The sequence below is a fragment of the Pecten maximus genome, chromosome 1 (assembly GCF_902652985.1).
Source record: "Pecten maximus chromosome 1, xPecMax1.1, whole genome shotgun sequence".
NCBI lineage: Eukaryota > Metazoa > Mollusca > Bivalvia > Pectinida > Pectinidae > Pecten > Pecten maximus.
Window position 1 is genome coordinate 51,549,752 of NC_047015.1, and position 22,898 is coordinate 51,572,649.

Here is a 22,898-nt window from a genome sequence, read left to right on the forward strand (position 1 = left end):
AAAATACAGATCGTCATTATAAGGACGAAATTCAAATTTGAGGATAAGAAAACTTTACATGCGAAGGGAAATAACTCCTGCTAGAGGCTTAACAATTTCTTGCTATCGTACTTTTCTATTTAAGCACAGTTAATCAAAATGATATTTCACAGTATAGAATAGAATTAGAATATCAGATTTGACTTTATTTAGTCAATGGCAAAACATGAAGTTAAATCGGTGTATGTTTTACTGGTTTAAATTTCGATTAAATCCAGAATTCGGCGACTTTTACATTGAACTAGTCCTATTTTTTGAAACATGTTTTAAAATGTGTGCGTGTTCGGCAACCGTTTGTTGTTTTCTTTAGTCGTGTTCGGTGCTCGGTGATATGCCCGGTTTCTCCATTGATATGCCTTGTGGTTCCACTGATATAACGAGTGGCTCCTTTTGCACCACCTTGGCTCTTGATTTGAGAACGTGACATTGCCTGGAATACACTTAGATTACAAGGCGGATGTCGTCAGTGCTGGAAAAGGTGAATTCCTATCAAAGGTAGGGAGTTGTTCGTTCGTACGTCGTTATACAGCAAAGCAAGGTATATCGACTGACATTAATCACTCTTGTTGGGTTGGAAGGAAGCGCGTGGGGGTCTTAGTATGGAGGAGACCTGGGTATACCCGGAGACAACTCACATGACCGGGCAGGTGACTGCTAACCTTTTCACGTCCGATCAGAGAATCGAACCCCGGCCGCCTAGGGGAATGACAAGTGTGTTACCTGTGTACGTGACACCAAGCCACCCAGCTGGAGACCTCTAAGCAATCTCAGTAGAACTAAACGTATTTGAAAGAGTTAATGCCCTTTGTTTCTTTTCAGTATTCAGTCTTGGAATTTCTTTACTCAGATATCAAAATGACAAGTTTTTAATTAGCACAATTTTTTATCAGAAGCATTTTTGTTAGCACATTTGTTTTGGACGGTTATATTTGTTTCGTCCACGGTACCATTGTTCCGTTTAAACCTCTTTATATTTTTGTTGATAAATGTAAAACTTTTACAAGCTAAACTTTATAATCCCCAATGGATCTGTCTTCATTAATTCCCGTTAAATCTGCTCAGTTACGTCAGCAATTCATAATTCAAGTGAACATAGAGAGGCTTTAAGGAATTGCTGAAGAATGTGTACACACTAAATTTTAGCGACAACAAACAGTTCAAATCTGTTTTAATTAACTGTATATTTTACTACGGACTTATATTAGAATAATTAAATCCTATAATTGATTTAATAAGTCCGCGATTTCATTAAAATAATTCGGAGGAAACTGTATCGTTTATATTGAGTCGCGCGCGGATCGGATATACGTGTGCAACACCTTCATTTTAATTTGCGTCCTTGGGTACATCACATGCAGGAACCTGACGAACTTTGATTAAATTACTTATATGTAATGAAAATTTAGTAAGAGGGATATAACATTTCCTTCTTTTTTATAATTATTTTATTTTTTGAAGATTTTCGCATATTAACAATAGACATATATGACATCATCGTCGTCGTCGTCGTAATCATCGTCATCGTAATCATCGTCGTCGTAATCATCATCATCATCATCAGCAGCAGCAGCAGCAGCAGCATCATCATCTGGATAGTAATGCAACCATCCACATTAAGGTGTTATGGTTCAATATATACTTGTATGTATTTGATCGATTATTCATAATGATCACGTTTTAGCTTAAACAGTATTTTATTGAACAATTTCAATGCTGTACTGTATCATGTATGCATTTTCACTGGAATCAATTCTTTGAAGTTACACATACACAAACATATACATTGAAAATAGTTTTATAGGTAGTTTGACTCAGTCAAATCCTTGTCGCACATCCTAGGTCTACTAGTTTTGCAAACAGGTAATTAATGTAATGTTTTAATCAGTGGCTATTGTCTTAGATATCACCGGGCGGAATTAAAAGGGGGCGTTCCCCATTGGATGGAACAGCTGATTCTACTTCCTGTAGATCTGTTTGAGCTTGCTGAGAGGCTAATGTATAAATAGTTACCAATCAACACATTCGTTGTGTCGCTTGTTGGTCGACCCTCAACACAAGTCTAGCAATATGTCAGCTCGCGGTGCTAAAAAGAAGAAGGCGACATCGAAGTCTGCCAAAGCCGGGGTTTTGTTCCCTGTGGCGAGAATGCGAAGATACCTGAAAAACATGACCCACCACTATCGAATAGGGTCCGGGGCACCTGTGTACATGGCGGCCGTGATAGAATATCTTACCGGTACCCGTCTATCTCCACCATTGTGACTTCCCCATTTGTGTACATGTTCACATAAGCTTTAAGCACAGTCAGCAGAAAAGTTTGTGGTCAAATAAACAAATGTTTTGGTTTTATTGATAATTAAGGATTAATAGTTAAAGACGTTATCATATTGTGATTTCAGACTGTTGTTTACTGCAGCACTATGTGTTAATAGATAAATTATCAAAACTATCGAATTTAAAATGTCAGTATGACCCAGCATTTGATAAACAAGGAATATAAAATTGGTAAATATTTAATTTATTTGCTGAACACCACAAGTTGATGAAATGGTACAAGCTAATGTTGCTGTGTGTATTCTTTTTGTGATATTAGCTAGCTGACCCGCTCAGTACCATACATATAATGTGTTACTTGGCAACACACCTACTAGTGATTTTAAGTCTGATTTCTTTTGGCCCCTGTATCAGTACTCTAGCTAGCTAAAGGTCTCTGGCTATTTATTTATTATGATGCTGATCAAAATTTCATAAAAAAATGTTTCAAGTCTGATGAAAAAAAATTTGGGAGTGCATATATATGCTTAACATTTTGATAAGTGGATATTAACCACAGCATGATATTGCACGAATCACAGGAACTTGGTGCAAATTCTCAACACTATTCAACTATAGGTTATTTATAAAAATATGGATGACACGCCTGGAATTTGTGCCATGTACCTGTGCCTCAAATGATAAAAAAAAAAAAAAAATTATGGATTCATAATTGTATGGTCATAATTAAAAAATTCTCAAAAGCTATTTTTGGAGGTAGAGGAACCAAAATATGTTTACAAACAATTTAGAAGTTGCATATAATGTCATGCATGTTTGAAAATTTGATAATTTGTATTAAATACATGATATATGTATTGTTACTGATTATGATAATGTTACACGTTGAATTCAAATTTTCTCACAATTTTTTTTTATAAATTGTAGGTATTATTCAATCTTGAAATATGTGCAATATGTATATGTACAATGTAGTTGTAATTTATGTTTGATGAACAAAGATCACTGATGCACGTTGACAGGTGAAAAAGTTGTAATTTATATTTTCTTTTCAATTTTTAGCTGAGATCTTGGAGCTTGCTGGTAACGCTGCACGAGACAATAAAAAGAGTCGAGTCACACCTAGGCACATTTTACTAGCGGTAGCTAATGACGAGGAACTCAATCAGGTTCGTTAAAAGCGAACACAGGTATTGATAATAGAGTGTAGGATATCATTAGATATACTGGAAGGGTACCGTGGCGATATCATTTCTACTAAAAAGTGTTATCTGAAGTTGTAATATATTTCATAAAATCACATGATTTTTTTTTACAAACTACACTCATACAAAAAAACTGAAAAAAAATAAAGAAATTAAACTCTAGACCTATCCACAGCCATACCTTCATGTCACAAGTGTTGTCATCCTGAAATTATAATGCACTGCATGAAAATGCGGAAAGATGAATAAATATATGTTTGTAAGGGAAGTAACTCTAAATAAGAAGACTTTAAAAGTCTGTTAATGCTTCTCAAATTTTAGAACTTTGCTTTTAAAGAGGAACTCTTCCCAGTATGATGTAGTCATACCATAGTAAAAAAAACTGTGTCACACTTTCCTCTCTCTAAAAAGCTTGTCAGTACATTTGTTTACATGTTTATGAATTGTACATCATGGATCTTGCTGTCGAAATATATTTATGAAGGAATTTTTTGTACTTATCCTTTATGACATGATTATAGATATTATCTTTTATGCCTCTTATATATATCATCTTAATTGTTTTCATTTCAGCTATTAAAACATGTGACCATTGCCAATGGCGGTGTGCTTCCTCGAATACTCCCAGAACTTCTCTTTAGAAAGAAAGGATCTAAATTCCAGATGCAATCCGAACCTCCTAAACTTTCTGTACAACCCAATTCTAACAAAGCTGCCAGTTCATCAAAACAGAGTGATGGTCCAAGTTCACAGAAAAAGGCAAAGGTCAAGGTCACTCCAAAAGTTGTAAGAGCACCTCTGAAACCAACACCAAAAGCAGGAAAGACAGGAAAAATAGCTAAAGTCAAGCCATTGAAGGTTTGTGACAAACGTATTAGTGACATTGATGTCGTGTTTGCGTCCTGTTTAGAATGTTGTGATATTTTTATGGTGTCTATTGGGATGCAATATTTTCACTCAAATATGTGAGGGAACTGCTCCATATCGGACAACATTGCTATATTATAAGTCTGCAAGCAGAAGGCAATTAATGATTGGTTTACTTAAAGAACCGTACATGCCTATAACGAAAGTTTTTGTTGCGAAATATTCACAAATTGTTTTTCTAACTATTCATAAGGATTTGATGATCGGATAATTTATACTACATTGTACTTAATCTCCACTATATATTAATCTACTGTGTTTATATTATATTTAGGGTATCACCGGAATACTGTGTTTATACTATATTTAGGGTATCACCGGAATACTGTGTTTATGCTATATTTAGGGTATCACCTGAATACTGTGTTTATGCTATATTTAGGGTATCACCTGAATACTGTGTTTATGCTATATTTAGGGTATCACCGGAATTCCGTGTTTATGCTATATTTAGGGTATCACCGGAATACTGTGTTTATGCTTTATTTAGGGTATCACCTGAATACTGTGTTTATGCTATATTTAGGGTATCACCGGATCAGCTGAAGCTGTTGCTGCTACAGCTGCTGGAAGCTTCACGATTCTGTCGGAGAAGAAGTTGTTCCTTGGTCAGAAGGTAAACCAGTTATTTTTATATGAATTAATTCTTAATAAACTGATATTTTAATATTGCTCTGGTAGGGAAATGTTGCTAAATGGTAAAATCTTCATATACCAAAAATCAAACCGGGGTAGTGACAACAGAACAACCAGACACATCACTGAATACTGAACCGGGGTAGTGACAACAGAACAACCAGACACATCACCGAACACCGAACAGGGTTAGTGACAAGAGTACAACCAGAAATACCACCAAAACTCGAACCGGGGTATTTGTGAAACAGCATTGTATTCTACATACTGTTCCGAGGATTCTGGGTAGTTGTCCCAAGCATGGCCTCCTTTATAGAGTGCATACATACTTGACCATGCAGCAGTTTTATTGTATTGAATTTATGCTGACTTTCTGTCTTTTGTAACATATCGCACTCGTAGTAAACAGGGAGGAGTGTTGTGAAATAGCATTGTATTTTATGTACGGCTCCGAGGATTTTGGGTAGTTGTTATCCGGAAGGCCTCGTACTTTTACATTACCCATGTTTTAGCCCTCGGTCATCGGTTAGACCTCAGAGCAATACAGACATATATACCTGTCATTGTTGTTCTGTCTGATATAACCGTCATACAGATACAATAACTCGCTCCTGTCATATGACACCACTCGATTTCACACCAATATCAATTCTGATGGTTATTAAGTTAGTTCTGCCTAAACAAACAATACAAGAGTTTTAAAGTGTATCTTTTCTGGGGAATGAATCGACTGTATTCTCAATACCACATTCCATGGGATTCTTCAGTGGACATCAATGAAAAACAGCTCCTTTTACATAATGACAAGAGTTTTGGTTAAATTTATTATTGTTTAATGTCCTAGCTATCAACAGCTAAGGTAATTTAAGGATAGCCTGTCGTTTATGTGATATGCATGCGTGTGGTGAGTGTGTATGTGTGTTTTTGAAGGCTGCGGCATGTGTTCGTGTTAAATCTCCTTGTGATAGGCCGGAAATTTTGCCAATTTATAGTGCTACCTCAATGATTAAGAAGATATACTTATTGCTAAAAATAATTTGTTAAACGAAATTGAATTTTTGATTGTACATGCAAAAGACATCTGTTGAACAGACTTTAAACACAAAAAAATATGTAGAGAAAGTTTTCTACATTATCTGTTTAGAGTTCAATGGTTTTCTGGTTTTGGGCTTTTAATTAAATTGGTGGAGTCTGACAGTTCCTTTGTCCTGTTACAGATGACAGTAATACAAGGCGACCTCGTTAAGATCATGTCTGATGCCATTGTTCATCCTACCAGTTCTGCCTTCTACATGGGGGGTGAAGTAGGTAAGTGTTGGTTGCCATGGTAACTAGTTTTTGAAGAATTATTGGCAGATTAAAGTAAGTATGTCATCCAAGCAAATTTATAGGTGAAAAAACAACCTAGTGTTTATGACATCTCAGCTATCTAGATACTTTTATAGACTAGTCAACCTAGTCCATCTCTTCTGTTTCCGAGGCCATTTTACGCAAAAATGAAGGGAGCAGACGACCAAGCATGTGTTTTTGTCCACGTGCCATTGTTTTGTAAACAGAAAGTATGGGAATCGGTATGTCACATCATTGGCAACAAGTAAGTTTCAGAAGGTTGCGATATGCTTTACAAAGAACAACTAAGGATGGTGCTAAGAATATTTATGCAACGGAAATTAAGTAACTTTCTTGACAAAGCAGATTAAAAGTGTACTTAAGTATAAACTTAAGAAATTACTTTGATTTTTTATGCATACGAGTCCTGGTATCAGCATCATTAAGGATATTCCTTTACTTAAAAATGTCCCATAGGAAAGCATTTCAGAATTTAAGGACAAAAATTTCTGTTAAGGAAGCCATACTTAAATTCTGTAATACTTTCTTATGGGAAATTTGAAATTGAAGGATTTTCTTAAGCAATATTGATGAAACTGGCTCCTAGAGATTTTCTCTCTTGAATGTGTCAAAATTTAGCATAATGCCAAATCTTAACTGTTCAGCAGTGATGAATTTGTGCACTAAAAGGTTGTTGTCATATGAACAAAATGACAAACTTTGGTTAGTGCTATCAATATTTAGCGGAAGATTTTGAATACGAATGTTCCTAAAACAGGATCACCCCTAAAATATGTTTGTTTTCAGTTGTTAATAAGTACTTGTACAAATTTCAGGTTCTGCTATTGAGAAAGCTGGCGGTAAAGAGTTCCGCAAAGAAGTGGATGAGCTTTACAAATCAAATGGTGCTTTAGACACGGCAGGAGGTATGTTTCACGATTCGTCAAGATAATTCATGTACATATATTCACATTAAGGTTATACATGGCTGGAGAGAACTTATTTTAAATTGTTTATTTTGGGTCAGTTTCATAATCATGGCATTTATTAATGCATTATTTCATATTGATATAGAAAATTAAGGCATTATTTAATTCTTGTTTTAAATAATTTCAATTTGATAGTGATATTTGAGATTTAAAATTATCATTTAATAAACATTTTACAACTGTTTTCTGAAATATATTTCAACTTCTTATATTTATATGTTTAAATACAAATGTCCAATATCAAATTGAAAATATTGATTGATATTTATTTCTTTTAAAATGTATTTGACTTCTCTAAAATTAGAGATAGTCTAAAACGTATTTCTTCAATAAATCTTGAAATACATATTTTCCATAATCAGTTTTAAAAAGTTAACTGAAATTTATTTAATTCAATCTTGAAAAATAATTTACCCTCTTATTTAATTTAAAAGATTGCCTGAAATTTAATTGATCTGATCTTGAAATGTATATTTCTATGGTGCGTTTTCAATGATTGCCCGAAATATATTAAATTTAATCTTGAAATTTACATGTCTCTTATTAAATTGAAATGTTGTCTGAAATATATTCATTCTTTTAATTTTGAAATTTACATTCACCTATGTCCCTAAGTAAATTTGAAAGAACACAATATTTTCATGAGTTGCTAACACCCAATTTTCAGCTGCCATTTGTCCCGGGCATAATTTTCCTGCAAAATATGTGATCCATGTCAATGGCCCATCATGGGGTACTACCAATTCTCAACAACTCTTGGAAAAGGCTGTCAAGAATGTTCTAACACTGGCCGACGAGAAAAATTTAAAGTCCATAGCTATCCCATCTATAGGTAGTGGAAAGTAAGTCTTGTATACATTGTGTAATGGCTCCATATGTAATTTTGTACACTAAGGTAGTTGTGTGGCATTCAGATAATTATACAGGAAACCAGACTCAAAAACTACTGGGATATATATATGATGTATGGTACATGCAGATTCTTTTTCTTAAAAGGATCAAAGGAAAAGTTTTCATTCAGAAATAAATGGAACAGCTTCAGATTGCATAACTGAGGAATTTTTGTGTGACAATGAAATTATCTTTTTTAAATGTTTGAGAAAAAAACCCAACATTTTCTCAAATTTTCCTTAAACGTATCACAGAAAATGTTTTCTTCCAGAAATAACTAGAACAGGTTGAAATTGCATATCTAAGCACATTTTGTGTAATAATATTATATTTTTCCAATGTTAAAAAAAACCAAACAAAAAAAAACCCAACTTCCTGAATATTATCCAGAAGTGCCATCACTACGCTGGTGTTTATGAAACCAAGCTACACCTGCCCGCAGATGATAAATCTGACATGTACCCTTGTGAACCTTTCGTGGTCACGTTTTGCATGATAATTATTTATATTGTCAACGCTATCGATGCGAGTAGCTTATTCTACTGCTGTAATTGTGATGGCAAATTGGCTGAAATTGCTTTTTTTCGCTCCTGCCTCTCCTTGAAACCTCTCGATGTAAATGTTATTTTATTCTTTCTATAACTGCTTTGGTGTTGGGTTGACCTCTGACCTGTTGACCTTTTTAGAGCTAGCATGCAAGGGTCAAGGTTATGATTTATCTCTAAAGTAGGTGTGGCTGTGTAAGAATACTGCTGGACAGGTAATTGACCACTGGTCAGTTCGAGGTGCCAGGTAATTATAACTGACCACTGATTGGTGGTGCCCACTTTTATCCCTGTAGCTGCCATATGCCCGGGACATAATTTCCCAGCCAGGTTTGTAATCCACTGCCATGGGCCTCAGTGGAGTTCCAGTAATCCACAACAGTTGTTAGAGAAAACCGTCAAGAATTGTCTGACTTTGGCAGACGAAAAGAACCTGAAAAGTATTGCATTCCCTTCTATTGGAAGTGGACGGTAAGATTGTAAATTAACATGCTCTCTCCTGTATGAGGCATTTATAGTTAATTAGGTTAGATGGTCAATGTAGCTGCATCTTCGCTAGCCAAGGCTTCTGATTACGTTACACTCCACGAACCCTTGGCATATATAGAAGTGTTTAAACCGTTGCGCCCTGGAACTCCAGGGCATCCAATCAAATCGCGTTTAACATTCAGGGTTGGTTTCGCAGTTAACAAAATTTGCAGCACCCAGTACAGAGCTACCTTGTCGACTATGTCATGGTATTTTACCTAAATACAGAGACGTTCAATCTTTTGGCCAAGATTCAGTGTTTTATCAATTGATAGAATTTATTGATCATAAATCTCCTCAAACCGACACAAGTTTCTATGTGTGTTTGTAAACATCACCAATGAAGTACATCGGTAACACTTGTTTTGATTGGTCGAAAATTTCATGGGTAAAGGGTGGTAATTTCGAAACTCCGCTAGAGGGCCAGAACTGACGACTATATCTGCCAAGGGTTCGTGGAGTATAACATAATCGGAAGCCTTGGCTAGCGAAGATGATGTAGCTGTTACCCTAGAAATTTGAATTAGGGACATGATAGCTCAGTTTGAAGAGCATCAGACTAATAGACCTCAGGGAAGATCCAAGATGTGTGGTTCCATCCCAATTTGTGTTTCTCAGTTGTTCTTGATAGCATGTAATGGGTCTCCGATATGTTGCTTAGTGAGGTATCCATCAGCTACTATGTAAAGAAACCCTGTCTCATAATTACTTGCTGTTCATAGGACAAAAACCCAGCAACATACACTTAAAATAGTCTAGTGAATCGACTCCCTTTATCATGAAATAGTCTAGTGAATTGTCACCCTTTATCATGAAATAGTCTGGTGAATTGTCTCCCTTTATCACTTAGGCTATTAAGTAATTGTTAGAAACACTATCAGACCGTAGACCTGACTTGGTGTTATGTTGATCTTATATGTTGTTCATTGAGGTAGTCACTGGCTACTACAAAGAGACCTGTCTCAAAATGACTCCTGCTGTTCATAGGCAATAGATCCAGCAATCAAAAACTTTGAAATTTGAAGTCTAGTGAATTATCTCCTATATTAAATTAGCAATTTAGGATAAGTAAAGAAAGAAGAAAAAAAATTGTCAGAATTTAGTTGTCACTTAGGGGTAAAGTTAACTCTGAAATGAGGTATTTGTCAACAGAAAACAGAAATTTCAGTTTTATAATGTCACATGGTGACATTTTAGAATACTTTATGTGTGATCCTTATTTCTCAGGTTTAATTCCTATCAATGATTTGATTGGTGATTCAGAGAAGCATTAAGGTCACAAGTCACCAAAACAAGTCCCTGTATATGAGGTAGATGCAGGTATTCTATTGAATGCTAAATTTTAGTTTTAGTAAGTTCCTAAATGCTTAAAACTGCCACAGATAGCTTCACTTACTAGGAGTTGTTCTATTGGCTTTGCATGTAGTTCACCCTCACCAACATTGACTTCTTGCACAATAAATATTGAATCTCCAAATAATGTATTTTTTTAATATTCACCCTAAAAGACATTTTAAGATTGTTGATGGGCAAGAAAAAAAACTCTGTCCATACCCTCTCTGATTTTCTGGCTTGTCAATGTTTTTTCATCCTTTTAATCACTTACTTATATCATGAGATATGAAATAAAATACATTATATGGACTTATTCATGAACCAGCTTTAGCTTATGATTTTGAGGTTGATAATTTTATTCTGCAAAAAGAAAGAAGGCAGGTTATTTGTAGACAGGGGCTTATACATTATTTATGCATGGTCAGCGTTTGCTGATGATTGAAATGTTTTTTTGTGTGTTAAACCTTGTAATTGTTAAGGATAAGTTTTTGTTCATTTTGACAAGAGAAATTTAAAACATAAAAAAAGTTCAAACTCGGTCAAAAATTCTTTTCTTAAGAATGAATGTTTAAAAAATTTCTTCATATAGCTTCTCAGCTGTCAGTTCCAGAAACACAAAGTAGTTGTATGGTACAAATATATATATCCACTTTGCTGTATATAAGTATTTAATCTATATGGATTCATATTTCAAATTCATTCAGATAGTCATGTTAAAAATATTATGAATGAATAACAGTAAAATATACCTTACAATGTTTTATTTTCAATATCATAATCATAATCAAGGAGATTTTCGTTTTCCGTCAACTCATTCATTTGATTTACGATAATTTTTGTCCTGCGGTACCTTGAGGTACAAGAAAGTTCCAGATGTGTTTTTGTTAAAAATTACACGTTTAAATTTATTTTGGTTAAAACAGATATTTTTTGGAGGAAATATCATAAAGCCTATTGGTTGATGGTGCTATTCACCGGTAGATCTTTTTTACAATGACAATTTTTTTCTCTCACAAAGTTAAAAAAAGAATGATGATCAGAATATTTTTTTTTAGATGCTTGTGAAAATCTTCTGTGTATTTTATCAATTTTTTGTTTGTTTTTGTAGTGCGGGATTCCCCAAACAAACGGCAGCACAGATTATCCTGAAAGCCATCAGTAATTACTTTGTCACTGTCATGAGCAGCTCGCTGAAGCAAGTATACTTCGTACTTTACGACATGGAGAGCATCGGTGTTTACACGAGTGAACTGGCTAAGTTAGACTCCTAGACGGATCAGTCATTCAAAAGGACTTTTATTTGTTATACTCAAACTTTTCTGTAGCCATTTAAACTTTGTGTCGTAAATTTAGTTAGAATTATGGCTAAAGATATCGGCGACAGTTTTTTTTTAATTTTAATTATTTATTTTTTTTTATGAAAATTAATGTTAGATATGACAGTAATTTAACATGGTACTAATGCATATCTCATTTTGTCACGAGTTAAGTTGTGACATTTCGAAAACAAGCAATATAGAGACACATAGACGGCATAGTCATAGCAATGCCTTGTTGATAAGGTTAGTTTCAGATTTAAACATTTAATAAACAATAATCACAAAAAAATTTTCATGAAATATTCATTTAATAATGTTGTAATTAAGTTAATTTGAGAATAATTTAAATCAACTTGATGATGACTGTGCTAACAATTGGGACATAAATGTGTAAAATGTTTTCCTGTGAGTTTTACACGTTAGTACATCGTTCTCGTCTGTCAGTTGTTTCATTTCTGACAGACGAGATGTAATATCTGGTAAGTGCCAGCTGTGGTACTTCAATGATTTATCATACTGCATCAAAAAATAATGAAATAAGTTCAGGAATAATTTAAAATCAGAAATAAAAATCATGAAATTGAATTATAAAATTAATCAAAGTAATATTTTAAGGTATCAAAAATCTGTATAGAGCATTCGGTAGTTAATAAGTCTCCTTGGGACCAGAGAGTTCATAATATGTGTATAGATAACAAAAATGTGTCTCTAATGATTTAAAACTACACCCATCTGAATACCATCTATATGATCCTTTAGTGTTTTTTGTTGTGTTTTTAATTAATTCCTTGGCAATCATATTATTTAATATATCATCTATGAGTGTGAAAGCCAGCTTTTTGCTGTAGTATTTAAAAATATACTTGCAATGGTGGAAGATTTGTTTTGGATAGTGGGTTTTACTTATTTTTTAGTATTTGGAAAAGTTAACCCGGTACAAGTTTCAAGGGAGTTTTGTAATTGTTTTATTTGAAAATGCTTTTTTAACCTAGCTTTTTCCTTTAAAATTTTTTTTTTATTCATTTTCAAATTATTGCTGCTAAATTGCATTGCTCCCATCATTTTTCCATGTCATTGTCAACATTTATCCAAGAGTTTTTGATGATTATGTTTCTTATATTAATCCATTCATTGATTCCCTTGGTGACCTTTTTATGTTGACATCAGTATTGACCTTTCTAATACATGCAAATACTGGGACATCCAGGATATAATAGGGGTGACTTATTTAAAAAGTTACTGAGTATTTTATATGAAAATGGAGTTAGAATATGTACATGTACTTAAAATATTATGAACAACTATCAAATAGTTATTTATTTATTTAAACATCAATGTACTTGTTGATTCTAATTTATGATAATATTTAAACAAATTTATTCATAAGTTATGTACTAGAAAATATAAAAAAATATATATAATTTTAGTTGCATATTTATGTAAAATTTCAGACTTGATACGCTAAAAAGTTTTTTTGAAGAAATAAAAAAAAAATCATATTAGTTCTGTAATAGCAATATGCAATAAGCCCATGGCCTGGTGATAAGCCCGTCCCCTCCCCCTTTTCTGTGAAAATATGCTTCAAAGTAAACTATTTGTTATTTAGAAATAAATGTGAACATTATGGGCCATATGAAGCAAGTCACTTGGGGGAGGCAGGTAATAAATTAAGTTGTTTATTTGATAAACTGACCCCCAGACCTGGAGGAAATATAACCCTTGTTTCATATTAAGCCTCTGTTGTTGATGTTACTGTTGTACTTTTATCCTATATCCGTTGGTAGATTTCCTGTGCTTTCATTGTGTGGTTATATATATATTTAATCAGTGATCCGTTGAGCCTTGTTGCTAGGCAACATTGTTTAAGCTTTTTATTAACTGTGATTCATAGCTATAAATAGAATATATATCTTTCTATTCGTATAGTTTGAGTAATATATTAACACTGTTACATATGATGATATAAAAGAGAGTTAATAGTATTTCCAATTTTATTGTAGATTAGTGTTGAAAGTTTTTCCTAACTTTTAGGTTTTTTGTTAGTACTTGTGATAGAATAAGATAAGAGTCATGTGATTTTTGCCCGGTATATCTGATAGTGTTAATTTATTCACAATAACAGTCAAGTTCCCATAATGCATGTACAGTAAATACCTATTCTGTCGCTTACAAAATTTTAATCTGAAGTTTGTTACATAATTTTTATGTATATTATAGAGCTTTCAAACTCTTATGTAAGAGATGAAAAAAATAACTCGAAGTAAAAATTCATTTCTGACTTTAAGAATTCTATACAGAATATAACTTGGTTGCTTGAATTCTCTGGAAATCTCTGAGTTTCTCTTGACCTCATTGCATGAACTCGAGGTAATGAGGTTCGACTACCGGTACTTATTTGAGATGAAGCTTATTTCAGCTGTACAACATCCTACTTTTTGACCTTATGCATGCATTATAATCCATCTTAAACTGTGTATTGGCTTTCATATGATTCAGATCAAGTGTCCATTGAAGCTTAAGATATATTCCCCAATATAATGATAAAACATGTTTTTTTATTCTGGTACATCATTGGAGTCCTACAATTACACCATTGTTACATGTTTTACATACGAGATTTTGAACATCATTGAGTCCTTAACATGCAATTTTCATAATATATACAACATCGCTTTTACATGTACGTTTAGGTGATCCATCGCGTTTAAAATCCATCGTCCATAGCACCGGGTAATTGTTTGTTTTAAAGGTGTATCATTTCAACATTACAATATATACCTCTAACATGGATGTATGTAGAGGTAAATTTGAACAAATGCATTTTCCCATACCATATGTGCTTTTATTAAACTTCATAAGACATGTATCAGGAAGAGAATATAAGATGGTGGTGACTGAAATATCATGAGTATCATATTTATAGCTACTGTACTGGTTGCACCTCATTTGAAAGATTGGTCTAGTATGATCTCGACCATTCCTGTCCTTAATTAATATAAACTTTTTAGAAGTGCTTCGTTTGTTTTAATTAAGATGTGTTGGACAGTGATATACACAGCGTTACTGTGTTAATACTGTTTAGTAGGTATATTTTTATTAGATTGAAGTTTAATTGTTTAGAATCCTCACACATCTAGCATGTTGAAGTGGATAGATATACTGTATCCAGATATTCTCTATTCGAGTGATAGTTTCACTGTCTGTCGATTCAACCATCTTTGAAATACCAACTTTGCACTTTCTATCTGATTATTACATTAAAACTTCACAAATTTGTTTTTTACTCAAGCATTTCTTTCGAAAATTTTAATCATGCAATTCTTTTTTTTTGATTTTTTTTGGTGATATGCAGTGAAATAAATTAAATTAAGATGTGTTTGAACATTTGAACAAATTTAAGTGATATTCCAGTAAGCTAGGCATTTTCAATCATTTTATGAATGGTTCCGATATATAGTTCTACATGGTGTAGTTGGGCGTGTGTGTTATCGTGTGATCTATCTATAGGTATGTGTGGTTATACGTTATAAACACATTCTGTTGGTGTGGTGGAAACTTAGTCCAACAATAAATATTGTACTTTTTGAGGTGTTTTTGTTGTTTATTAGGGCCCACATGTAAGTACCAGTGCCCTGTAGTAATCACTTTGTCCGTCCATCTTGTTTTTGTTGTTTATTAGGGCCCACATGAACGTACAGGTGCCCTGTAGTAATCGCTGTGTCCGTCCGTCTTGTTTTTGTTGTTTATTGAAGTAACAACATTTTGAGCTCTTTGTTTACCAGGAGCAGAATATTTTTGTTTTTTAGCTCACTGTTGTTTAAGTAACAGAAAAATATTCGAGCTCAATTGTCTACTGATAATAGAAAGACATTTTGAGGTCAATTGTCTACTGATAATAAAAAGACATTTTGAGCTCCATTGTCCACTGATAATAGAAAGACATTTTGAGCTCCGTTGTCTACTGATAATAGAAAGACATTTTGAGCTCCATTGTCTACCGATAATAGAAAGACATTTTGAGCTCCATTGTTTACTGATAATAGATATTTTGAGCTCCATTGTCTACTGATAATAGAAGAAAGACATTTTGAGCTCTATTGTCTACTGATAATAGAAAGACATTTTGAGCTCTGTTGTCTACTGATAATAGAAAGACATTTTGAGCTCTATTGTCTTCTGATAATAGAAGAAAAACATTTTGAGTTCCATTGTCTACAGATAATAGATAGACATTTTGAGCTCCGTTGTCTACTGATAATAGAAAGACATTTTGAGCTCCATTGTCTACTGATAATAGAAAGACATTTTGAGCTCCGTTGTCTACTGATAATAGAAAGACATTCTGATCTCCGTTGTCTACAGATAATAGATAGACATTTGGAGCTCCGTTGTCTACTGATAATAGAAAGACATTCTGATCTCTGTTGTCTACTGATAATAAAAAGACATTTTGAGCTCCATTTTCTACTGATAATAGAAAGACATTTTGAGCTCCGTTGTCTACTGATAATAGAAAGACATTCTGATCTCCGTTGTCTACTGATAATAGAAAGACATTTTGAGCTCCATTGTCTACTGATAATAGAAAGACATTTTGAGCTGTTGTCTACTGATAATAAAAAGACATTTTGAGCTCCGTTGTCTACTGATAATAGAAAGACATTTTGAGCTCCATTGTCTACTGATAATAGAAAGACATTTTGAGCTCCATTGTCTACTGATAATAGAAGAAAGACATTTTGAGCTCTGTTGTCTACTGATAATAGAAAGACATTTTGAGCTCCATTGTCTACTGATAATAGAAAGACATTTTGAGCTCTGTTGTCTACTGATAATAGAAAGACATTTTGAGCTCTGTTGTCTACTGATAATAGATAGACATTTTGTGCTCCTTTGTTTATACTGGACCAGGAAAAGCAACTCACTAGGTCCGAGTATGGTTCAAGATAATTTCATTTTTCAAACTAGTGGACACTGGCCCAGTGACCCCATCCCAGGAAGCAGTAAGTTAAACTTCATGATTCAAAGCCTTTACCTGAAGAATGTTATTTGTTTTGATTCAGACCAGGTCCCTACTAGATAAATATTACAATTGCTGAGCTTTTGGTTAATCAGGTGTATTAAATGTGACCCGTGTAACTTTGAATATGAGTCAAGGTCATTTCTTTCTGCAAACTTTAATTGCTGGGCTCCAACCAAGCCACTAACAAGCCTTGATTCCGAGACTTCTTGCTATTGAGAAGAAATTGTTTTAAAGGGGAATGTTAACGCTGGATGGATGGTGGCCAATGGAAGATGGACGGACAACGGAAACTGCACCACAGCATAAGCTCACTTGCCCCAAGAGAGTAAATAAATTGGGAGTAATCATTTGTAAGAAAAGCTTGTCACATTTAAAATTTTTATTCAATAAATTATTATACAGTTAATTCATTAATCAATAACAATCAGCTCATATTGCACTAATGTCTTTGTTTCTGTGGAATTTTGTATCATAAAGCCAATTTCTTATATCTTGTGAAACAGTTATAAATGAAATGCAATATGATATAAAGCAATATCCAGTGTGCAGAGTATTATATATATATGGCTGTTATATACCAATCCTCTGACAGAGACTTAATTAAAAAGATATAATGAAAATTTTAAGACAGTAATATGACAAGCTTGGACTTAAATATAGAACAAAAACAATGAAATTTAGCCCAACCAAAAGTTAATCAAAATTCCAAAAAGATTCTCTTTTCGGACTTTTCAACGTGTACATTAAATCATAAAATTAGGAGAAAAACCTTATCAATCTGAAAATTCATCACACAGTTTTAATGTTACAGCAAAAAAGAAAAAGAAAAAAAGAAAAAAATACATGTACAGTGTAGTTCATTTTTCCAAAATCTGTATCATGGCATGACCCAACAGGAACATTCACACCAAGAATTCAATATTTTTGAATGAATTTCTACAAAAACTCAATAATCAATAACAGACAGACATAATTGCCATTCCAGATGTCAGTACAGATTTGAAAAGTATATAAAGTGTTTCTAGTCTGGCCTAATAAACCAGATTTTAAGATAATGATATATATTATCTTGCAATACTTATTATGAAAATAAGAAAACATCACATACCATAAGACAAAATACTTTTGTGTTAAATGTTGATATTGGAATGTAATGCAAAAGTAACATTTTTCAAAGACCAAATTTTCACCCTAGCAATATTCAAAATGGTTGTTTCAAAAAGAAATATGTTTGTTCAAAGATCTTTAATTTACGACAATGAAAACATGTCGAAGATATCTCGTTGATGTCCACATATCCACCACAGCTATATCCAATATTAATTTCATAGCTTTATGAAGCAGATTACAACATAAGATATTTATTTGAATCAGACAGTTATACAGTCAAACCTTGTTATCTTAAAGTCAACTAGTTTGGACATGAAAAAAATTCCTAATATAACCTGAATAATCTAGGTAACCACAGGGGCATGTCTAGTCTTATATTGAAAACAAATAGACAGAAATATCTATACGAGGTATTTCTGTTTTTTTTTTTTTTTCTATCATATTTAAAGACTAGTCATGCCCCTGTGAAGTAACAGAGTACCAATTATATAGTACTTTCACCATTGGAACTCAATTTTATGTGGAGTTAAGCCAGGTGTTCCATGTAATACGGGCTCAGGATATCAAAGTTCGTCTGTACTTAAATTTGATGCCATTTTGTAAATAAAGGTAAGAACAGAGTAGACATTATCAAGTATGACAAGTAATTCATGTACATTAACATAATTATACAATTGCATGACCATCAAAATTATACATATACAACATGTATAATACACCCAATTAAGATTTATTATACTAGATCACACAGTATTTCCTCACACAATTTTCAGTTTAGCGGTCTCCTTTTGAAGGGAACAGAGCACCATTTTGAGATATATACTGAGTTTTATAGTGTTGGAAGTGTAAGAGACATATTTGTCCATTTATTATCCAAGGATCTTGTGTCGGATGCTGGATGAACATCTAGGTAGCTTATGGTTTGCCTCAAAACTGTACCCTTTATTGTTTGAATAAAATTGATGGGTGGTCCCTATTTGACAAATCTGGAGTTCTCCAGTTTGATAGATATTTAACTGGAATAGTCTTTTTTTAATTTTGACATGCCAGGATACTGAACTGGATAGTCCGAGTTTCCTCTGACTCCAACACCCAACATTTAAATATATTTCAAGTATCTTACTTAAACCTGATTATCAATTGATTCGCAAAATCATTTTTTGGTTGGACTGGTCCTTCAAATCGTAACTGCTCCCAAGTTCATTTCAATCATCTTTTCTCCAAGGCTCTAAATTTGGCTTCTGAAACATTTACAAAAAAAAAAATATTAAAAAATATCATTTTTTTTCTGAATAAAACAGACATTTTTATTGAGGAAAATATATCTAAATCCAATTTTTAACTTAATTCCCACTTGATCTAAATGTGAGCACGATTTATTAACTTTTCTTTTGTCCAGTTGGCATTCATAAGCCCATAACTTCCAACTGAAAGCAGTTTGATGCTTAAAGAAAATCTTCTTGTTGTATCGTGCATTATTTTAATTATATTATCCATAATATTCATTACAATGTTGATGCACATGTAAGTAATTCTAATGATGATAATGATGATAATGATTGATGATAATGATGATAATGATGATGATAATGATGATGTTTTTTTTGGCCTTCGGAATTTAATGTGTTCCATATACGTACCTAATCTTTTCGAGTATACATCTAGTTTGTAAGCTGCTTGCTCCAAATTACTAACATTTTCTTCAATATGATCAATTTGTTCTAGATAAGGCTGGAGTGTTTTATCTGTAAAATGATCGAACAAAACAGATTTTAAAATACATTTACATGAATTATGCCATCTTGAATTAAAGGATAATTGTTCACATCAATCAATCAAAGGAAACTCATTTGCAATTGAAATGTCAGATTTCCTTCAAATGAAGTTATAGAAATGATCGTCCTTTTAAGGTTTTAATGTACATGTGTAACAAAAAATCTAAATCTTGTTAAAATCAATCTCATAATAAACCAACTTCACAGATTGTTCCAATTTGATTGACTTATAAACACATTCTACAGAGAGCACCAAATACTGTGCTAAATCCAAAATAAATTTGACCCTATTTAAAGTTACATATTACCTTACAAAGCGGAGCTGATTTGACTATTGTTTGATTCTATTTCATTTTAACCATCTCGTCACACTATTTTCAAACTTGGTTTCAATAGGATCATAATAGACAAACATCCTAAAACTTCTAAACCCTCACGGTCACTACATATGTCAGTGCTTGTACGCTTCACATTGGTCATTAGTCTGATGAATATGACAGTGTGGTCATCGAAAAGTCACAGTCTTAAATATCATATCGGTTGTGTTACATAACTCCTATCATAATACATACCTTATAATGATAAGATTTCTAAGGATTGCCAGGTTGGAAAAAAAAGATTTAAAAAAAAAAAAAAGTTCTTTGTTTTCCATAGCCAGCTTCCTGAGAAACACAAATCGCTATGGGTAGAGTGCCTCACCATGCATCTTAGATATTCACCTCTGGTTATGTAGGTCAGCGTTCTGACCAAATCAGCTATTGCAACTCCCTCCTGTGGTTATGGATCAAGCTCTTAACAGATTTCTCAGAGTGGACTAGTTACTCTTTTGAAAAGGAGTACATTTCTAAGTCAGTATATGTTAGACCTCAAAGGACTAAGCTAAGAGTAAGATATACCTGAGGTTTATCTATCACAGGTAAAATGGGGTCAACAAGAGTGACTCTGCTGTCAACTTTCACATAAAATCTATAAAAATACTCAATTTGTACTCACATTTATCATTCAGTTCCTGAAGTGATGTACTTATGTCTTGTGCCAAATTCTTCATCTCTGAGTATTTGGCAATTGTGATTTTATTCATGTTTTCCAGCAATTTGTAATCCTCAATTGTTCCTGAAAATAACAAACACAAAGAAATGATTTTAAAAAAATATGATATAAAATGAATGATGACCCATTTTAAAATTGATGATATTACTGGTACATGTCACTCTGACAACTGATCATGATGGAGCATGTTACTTCGGCTCAGGAGGTAGAGACATTGGACTATCCTGCTGGAGTCTCAGATTCGATTCCTATCAGAATGATCAGTAGGAATGTATTTTTCCCTGTTTTTGTCACATGTGTATAGGTCCATGTGATGCCACTATCATTTCTTATTCATGACCATAAAAAAATCAATAAATCCAATCTTTATAAAATTAATGACTAGAATTGGTTTACCCTCCATTTCTCCTCTTAAGTATTCTGCCGTTTTCTGGAAAGTCTCTCTGCAAAGCTGAACAACATCTGGAGGTGGAGGTTCTTTAGCTTCTGTAGCGGTCTCAATCACTGGGTCCTCGCCATCATTTGAAGCTAGAACACACATACCCAAACACAAGATATTGTACACTTTATTTATACGAAGAGGTACGGCTTCGGCAGATCAAGACCTTTGAGAGTATAATATGTTTTTGACTCCCCAAAATCATATTTGACTCTTGGGAATGAATAGATATAGGTCTACTTGACATATATGGCTTGACCCTTATATTAGATTTAAGAAATATGACTTCTGAAATTGCTAAAAATCAAGGGTCAACTGGATGCTTTGAGATGATGATACAGCAGGTTTGGTATCATAATTATTTAGATTGAAAACAATGAGCAGATTATCAGAAGATGTTGACTGAGGGATTTTGAATTCCCCATCTGCAGATTATTTCATCAGGGTGTCTGTCATGATCACTGAACCTACTTCAATAATGTTAGAGATTAAACAGGTTTGAAACATCCTTGGATTTGTGAGGCTGCACTGGAACTCCAATGCATCCTCTCATTACAGGGGAGAAAAAAATCCTTTTAACTCGGATACATTGATGTAATATGGTAGTGATAAAGAACTTTCGAACAATAACCTGTCAAAATGTCATTTTCTCATTTAAATACCGAGTTATACACATAACATGATAAACTACATTTTCAAACAAACATTTCAAATTGATAAACCATACTCTGCTCAGTGTAATCCACCGTAAAAGCTTGCACATGTACATGTATAGGTAAGTGAATCTTTTTTTAGAATTTGTTTGCCAGAGTTTGTCTGAAAAAAAACAGTGTTATCAAATGCAATATTGAATTGCAGCACGATTTATCGATTTGTTTAAAAACAACATATATTTGTTTGCAAATGTAGTTTTTTATTTGAATACTGCGCAATTGTACCTCAGCATGTAAATGAGAAAATGCCATTTTGCCCCACCATTGTTAAAACAAACTTTATCATTTAACTATTCATTATGTGTCTGAGTCCATGCACAGGGCCACGTCAATATCGTATCGTTTTGTAAACACTTAATATGTCTACCCTACGACTCATCATCAGGTTATGAGTGTTTACAAAACGATACGATATTGACGTGGCCCTGTGGGCGGATCGAGACCTCTTACACGTTTGTGGTATATGAGTAACAGTGATCATGAAGGGACATTTTGTAAATGGATAACATTTAACTTTGAGGTAATAACGGTGGTATTTTTTCTTACATTTAGCAGCTCCGCTATCTCCACCTCTTTCAGCCATGATTGCTTTCTCTACAATGTCGCTAACGCCATTAAAAATACTCCTACTTTCACTTTCTCAAATGATTTCTTATGACAAAAAATTATGAAATCATTATTTAAAATGTTTCTATTTTTTAAATAAAGTATAAATCTTTGAAATAATTTAGTTTTTAGGGATTTTACAAAATTTTAAATTTATTAAATTCT

At 33.3% G+C, this 22,898-nt stretch overlaps 2 protein-coding genes across 3 annotated transcripts; one reads left to right on the plus strand and one right to left on the minus strand.

Annotated features, from left to right (window-relative positions):
• The first annotated feature begins 2,063 nt into the window (after window positions 1–2,063).
• LOC117337458 (core histone macro-H2A.1-like) lies at window positions 2,064–15,601 on the plus strand. 2 transcript variants are annotated; one of them, XM_033898455.1, is made up of 8 exons: window positions 2,064–2,275; window positions 3,376–3,482; window positions 4,092–4,376; window positions 4,972–5,061; window positions 6,299–6,389; window positions 7,247–7,336; window positions 9,132–9,306; window positions 11,807–15,601. In XM_033898455.1, exons 1-8 carry the CDS (start codon window positions 2,107–2,109, stop codon window positions 11,967–11,969), a joined length of 1,170 nt encoding a protein of 389 aa, XP_033754346.1. In that variant the 5' UTR covers window positions 2,064–2,106; the 3' UTR covers window positions 11,970–15,601. The 2 variants fall into 2 exon arrangements, with proteins under 2 accessions (XP_033754346.1, XP_033754341.1); XM_033898450.1 differs by lacking the exon at window positions 9,132–9,306 and adding an exon at window positions 8,067–8,241 and having other exon boundaries at window positions 2,065–2,275.
• A 1,803-nt stretch (window positions 15,602–17,404) lies between these two features.
• LOC117337469 (biogenesis of lysosome-related organelles complex 1 subunit 2-like) lies at window positions 17,405–22,729 on the minus strand. Its single transcript, XM_033898467.1, has 5 exons — window positions 22,674–22,729; window positions 21,372–21,503; window positions 20,919–21,038; window positions 19,791–19,895; window positions 17,405–19,391 (listed from the first exon to the last, which is right to left on the minus strand). Exons 1-5 carry the CDS (start codon window positions 22,708–22,710, stop codon window positions 19,360–19,362), a joined length of 426 nt encoding a protein of 141 aa, XP_033754358.1. The 5' UTR covers window positions 22,711–22,729; the 3' UTR covers window positions 17,405–19,359.
• Window positions 22,730–22,898: the final 169 nt, after the last annotated feature.